General features: G+C 39.5%; 1 protein-coding gene across 5 annotated transcripts in view; it reads left to right on the top strand.

The window, feature by feature from the left end:
* The window catches only part of LOC102021022 (multidrug resistance protein 1-like), a 77472-nt gene that overhangs the window by 9057 nt on the left and 62415 nt on the right, over positions 1-6000 (top strand). For 4 of the 5 annotated variants that reach the window (XM_005405512.2, XM_013505033.1, XM_013505034.1 and 1 more), the window contains one exon: positions 5407-5575. The exons of the other annotated variant lie outside the window; for it this stretch is intronic. In XM_005405512.2, coding sequence (XP_005405569.1) covers positions 5407-5575 — 169 coding nt within the window. The remainder of the gene's footprint in view (positions 1-5406; positions 5576-6000) is intronic. 5 annotated transcript variants of the gene reach the window in all.

Genomic DNA, 6000 nt, shown 5'->3' with positions numbered 1-6000 from the left:
TCCTTTCCTTTCCTTTCCTTTCCTTTCCTTTCCTTTCCTTTCCTTTCCTTTCCTTTCCTTTCCTTTCCTTTCCTTTCCTTCCCTTCCCTTCCCTTCCCTTCCCTTCCCTTTCTTTTCCTTTCCTTTCCTTTCCTTTCCTTCCCTTCCCTTCCCTTCCCTTCCCATCCCTTTCCCTTCCCATCCCTTTCCCTTCCCTTCTCCTTCCTCTTCCTTCTCTCTCCTTTTCCTTTCTTTTCCCTTCCATCAGTGCTGGAGATTTTGGAGCTATTTCCCTCTAGCTCTCTTTGCTGTCTCTCACTCAGCAAGTTGAGTGGATGGGTTAAATTCCTGCCTTGTCCTCTAGCAGCCTCTGACACTGTCCATGGTGTTCTTTCTTCTGTTAGCTCTTGTGATGTCACCCTGTGCTGATTACCTTCAGGCTCTTTGGTTTTTACTTGATAGTGTCTATAGGCTTCTAACTTTGCAAGTCATACCCAAGTAACTTTATCAATAGTCCTAGACAACCTTTTTTTACCTCTTCAGTTACATAACCCTTCCCATACTCTTAATTACACTGTGGGTGAAGACCTTGGCTAATGCTCCCAGACAGATAGTATCTATAGAGGGTTGTAAACTGATATTTGTCAGTCTTTGACCTTAACATCTGATTCATTCCAACCTTGACCTTTCTCTTCTATATCTTTCTTTCTTTCCCCTTCCTCCCCACCTCTGTCCTTGCCCCTTTCCTCTCCCTCCCTTTCCCTTTTTTTTTTTTTTTTTTTTGGTGCTAGAGATTGAAACACTCTACCACTGAGTTATATTCCAAACTCTTTTTTACTTTTTGAGACAGGGTCTCACTAATTTGCTCAGGCTGCCCTTGAACTTGGGATCCACGTTGCCTCATTTTTCCTAGTGCTTGGATTACAGGCATGTGCCACCACACCCAGCTTTATTATTCCTCTACCAACTGTGTTCATTTTTTTATTGGTTCTGTAGCAAAATACCCAATTTAGTTGCTCAAAATGATACCAATTTATTACCTGATGGTCCTGGAGTCAGAGGTCTTGCTGGCTGAAAAGCAAGGTGTCAGCAGGTTTGTTCTCTGTGAGGGAGGATGTGTCCTTCACCTTCTCAGCTTGTACAAGGCTCTTGGATTTCTACAGTGATGGCGTCATTCCTTGCCTCTTCCTACTGTTGAGTCTAAGGACCTGCCTCCCGCTTAGAAGTGCCTGTGAGGTTATACCAGGTCCCCCAGCTTACTCACGATACTCTCCCCTTCCCAAGAGTTTTGATAGCTCCAGTGACTCTTACCATACAGGAAGCATATTCCCAGATTCCTAAAAGTAGGTTGTGGGCATGTTGGGGGCTTCACTCTGCTTTCACATCTGCTGGAGCAATCATTCCCACAAGTGCTTTTTTCTCCGAGTAACCCTCTTCTGCTTTTGCAATTCTCAAGATCTATGCATAGTGACCATTTCATATTACCTCAGTCCTTTCCTTGAAATTTTCCTACCCATCTGTATGAAAGATTGAGTAAACCCCGTCTCCTTTCTATAAATACGCAGACATAACTCCTTGTGATCTGAGACCAGCCTCATCTGTGACCACATCACAATCTACTCCCATCCCTCCCTCTGTTCTCACTAGTGTTCATTCAGTGTAATCCTTGAGATGCACCAAACACATTTTCATCTAACAAGCACTGCATTTGTTCTTCATGCCTGCGATGCCATGTCCCCAGATGGTCACATGATTAAGAGCATGTTCCTGTCCTGAGTTCTCTTCTCAGAGGTACCATGCCATCCCCGACTGGACAGTCTAAGCCCGCCGCCCCTGCCTGTCACTCTGGCATATCTTCCTGTATGGACTTTTTCCTGAACACTTAAACAGTCTTTGATTTTTCTTTCTATATTGGGTATTGAACCATGGAACACAGGGTGCCCCACCACTGAGTTAAACCTACAGCCCTTTTTATTATGTTGAGGAGGGACTGATTGTGGTCCTAGTGAGTAGACCCAGGGCCTTCATCCTGAGTTACACACCCAGCAGTTTTTCACTATTTTATTTTGAGACAAGATCTGACTATATTGCTCCTCTTGACCTCAAACTTGTGGTCCTTTTGCCTCTCAGCTCCCCAAACAACTGGACAACAGGTATATGCTACCACTTCATCAAATTTCTTGCCTATATTTGTCTTTTCCTTGAATTTAAGCTCCATGAGGGTGAAGTGCTGTTATATTTTCTTCCCTGTTGGACCTCACATGCCTAGAATAGCACCTAGGACTTTAATAGATGCCTAGATGTTGAATAATTATTGCACACATGTAATGTTCCTTTTGTAAATATTTGCACTAGCATATAACTTCTAGGAGGAAAGAGAACTTACTTTGTTTCTGCCATTACCCAGAACCAAGTAGGACCCTTATTAGGTGCTTATGAAACATTGTTAAATTCTGAATAAATGACTAACTTTACCAACTTTTCTCTAGTCTGGACACCATGGTCATGCTCCCATCTAACCTGCTAAGTATTACAAAAGCCATCTTCCTTCCTGTAATATCAACTTCTTTGGCGTGGGAATTCTGACCCTTAGCTTTCAGCACTGATAAGCCTTCCCTTTTGTGGTTCTGGTTCCCCTTATGTATCTCTCCTATCAATGTCTAACCATTTCCTTTTTTTTCAGAAGGCTCCAACATTGCAACTGATATGTTAATGTTTTGACTTTCTGCTCCTTTACTGTGAGAACCTGAAGAGTTATGACATTTGCAAAATCAAGAGGTTCCTGCTTGTTGTATATTTTTGTATTCTTTGCTTAATAAAAATTATTAAGCTTCATTTTAATTCTCATATGGCATAGAGAGAAGATTTTCTGTATGTATGTGCATTTTTCTCATTTTGTAAGTGTACAGATGGAGGCTTTCACCTCCCCTCCAAAAGTCTCTTGCCTAATAAACTACAGAGGGAGGAGTTTGACTGTGGCTTTTTTCCCTACTTGAGATTATCTTACCACCTTCTTCACTTCTTCTCCTCAACTTCTCTCTCCAGAAAACAGTCTTGCTTTATGTCATAAAGAAAAATTAAGCTTGGACTCTCTCAGCTTTCTCTGATCATTCCTGGAATCTTAGTTGAACCTAAATTCACTTTTAACTCGTTCCTTTCTATGTGAGATGTACCTTTGCCTGTTTGAGAACCATATTGTGTTCACCAAGTTTTAGGATAAAATTTATCAAACATGTAATAAGGTAGAAAAGTAAAATTCATACTCATTGATTATAGCCAATAATTAATATTTTGCCACATTTCAGGTGAAATTGTAGATTTCATAATGTTTCATACCTGTTTCTAGTTCATATCTCTCAAAATTTTTCCCCAAAATAATTTTCTTTAATGCATAGTGTAGTGATCATATGTAACAATATGAACAATAATTTCTCAATGCTATATAATGCTCTATTCATACTCAAATTTTTTCCATTATCACCAAAAATTTCTTGTTAACTTTATTTGTACAACACAGTGTCAGTCCAGTGATATTTGGATATTTTTTCAAAAAAAGCCTAGAGTGTTTCTGCTTTCAGTAAATAACATTAGCAGGTCAGTTACAGTGTACAGTGTCCTCCTGCTGGACTACATTAATTGCTCCCTTGCTATAACTTCACTTGATCCTCCATGCTTTGCATGTTTTATATGGTGAAAGTTAGACCTAAAGTTCTTTTATGTGCATGTTAAGCATTTTGGTAAGGAAATCGCTTGGGGGATGCTGTATGCTTCATTTTTCATCACGTTCATCACATTCAGCAAGTGTTTAGACTCATGGCCTGCTTGATTTTGAGATGTTCTGAAGGTAAAAATATTTTATAATGGAGGTGATGAGATACACTGTGCATAAACTCTATCTTCTCTGAGTATATAGGAATTTTAATATTTTGTCCACTTTTTAGTGCTTCTGATAGAACATAAATAATTTCTGCCAATCTCTTCTCATTCGTTTTGGTTTGTTTAAAGAATAGGATGCATTTCTAGTCTAGACAAAGTGCCAAAATTTAAATTGTGCTTCAGGAAGATAATGAAGAAACATAGCAAAACATTATTCTCTTCTTTATATTGTAATTTGTAAATTGGACAATATTTTGAGGGTATGAAAAGTTATGTCAAGACCCTAAACTTGACCTGAGTTGACTACACCTTGAAGTACTAGAAAAGGCTGAAATGTGAACCCCTGTGCCCTTTACATGCCATATTTTCCTGCCAAACTTTATCTTTTCACTAATCACTTCATACTTTGATTTATCTTTTTCTGTCCTGCTTGATGGACTGCAACTCACTACTGACAAGAGCTATTCTCTTTATTTTTCCAGTTGTCTGTTCAGTGTTTATTCCTACTCACTGCCTCTGAGTTGCTGAACTTGGTAACGGTATAGTAATTTGGTAGCTAACTTTAGGATTGATTTCTGTCTCCTTGTCGAGAATATGTAAGGTCTGAAGGCTTGCTTGCACTACTGTGTTTTTTTATGTTGCCTGATACCTGATCCATGTTTGGGTTTAAACTTCCTTCCTGGACCTAAGACTGCGTGCCCTGTTTCCCCCTTGGACAACAAACCTTCTGCCTGCAGCTACATGGTTTGTCCACATGACACCCACCTATCTTATGCTCCACCACTGGCTTTATCCTGTTTTAGTTTTTGTTTTGTTTCCTGTTTTTTTTCCCCAACCCTTAACCAGTTCTTTGGTTATGTGAAAGAAGCAGTAGTTACTTCCCAGGTGTCCCTGAGCCCATTCTTCTTACTGTATCCTCTTCCATCACTTTTTAGGTTACAAGAAGTCTTTTTTCCTGTAACTCTGCTGTAAGAAATTATGAGGATCTGCACTGGTAGGATAGGGCCATGTTCTACTTTCCTACGAAAAATGGTTCTTGGGAAACATGCATCTAACTAATTCTTTTCCTCTCATTGTTAAGGCATGATTATGCTAAAAGTCATTTTAGATTTATGTTGATTCCATTGTGCGCTAGATCTTTAACCTAAGGCACTCTTTTAAAGTAACAAAATACTTATTGATTGATGCTTTCAGAAGGGCATTGGCAGTCAGATTTTTTTTCATGACCCGAAAAGTGATTTCTCTTATAAACTGGAACAAGATATACTTTATTTCTATTATAGTCATTAAAGATATTTAAGTTCTGATCATACCTTATAGAGGAAGACAGAGTCCAGTATGAAGAATTACTTGAGATCTCAGTAGAAGAAAAATTTGCCCATTTCTAATTAAGTGAATTTATCAAAGGTAGCAAGTAGCTTGGATTGGAGTAGTAGCTAGTGGCAGTGATAGTCTGAAAATTATTTGGATTTGGGATACATTACTAAGGTAGAACAAACCATCCATGAAATGTGCTAATTGTGCCTATGCTCTACATTTTCTCTTTCTCAGTTTCGCTACTCAGATGGGCTGGACAAGATGTACATGTTGCTGGGAACTCTGGCTGCTCTTATCCATGGATCTGCCCTCCCCTTGATGATGCTGGTGTTGGGCGACATGACAGACAGCTTTGCAGATGCAGGAAGCAGTATTCTACCAAATCTTACTGACTCGAATTTCAGTAGGTGTTGTTTCTGGTACTGACTTTATTCAGAACATGTAGGAAAACACTATGAGTGGAAACTTTCCTAAATTTGTACTGTTGTGTCTACTGCTGAGGGAAGTGCAGGGTGGGAGCACCAGCACCTTTTTTTTAGTACAGTACATATTTGCAGTAAATTCTTCTTACAGTCATCTTGGGGAGTGGGTACATGTACATAACACAACACAGTTCCCTCTTTTTTAATCCCCTCCCCACCCCTTCCCTTCCCTCTCTCCTGCTCTAATTCCCCATTCTCCCTTTTCATTGTCATTGATATTATTAGTCTTAGCTCATGTTTATGGAATATGGATTCTTGAGATTGTTAGGTTCCTGTACATGGCACATCTTTATTCTACTTATTTCCCCTTCCCCTCCTCCTCACCCTTTGCCCTTGGTCTCTTAGA

The sequence above is a fragment of the Chinchilla lanigera genome, unplaced genomic scaffold, assembly GCF_000276665.1.
Source record: "Chinchilla lanigera isolate Chin_1 unplaced genomic scaffold, ChiLan1.0 scaffold00093, whole genome shotgun sequence".
NCBI lineage: Eukaryota > Metazoa > Chordata > Mammalia > Rodentia > Chinchillidae > Chinchilla > Chinchilla lanigera.
This window is presented reverse-complemented; position numbering and strand designations above follow the sequence as displayed.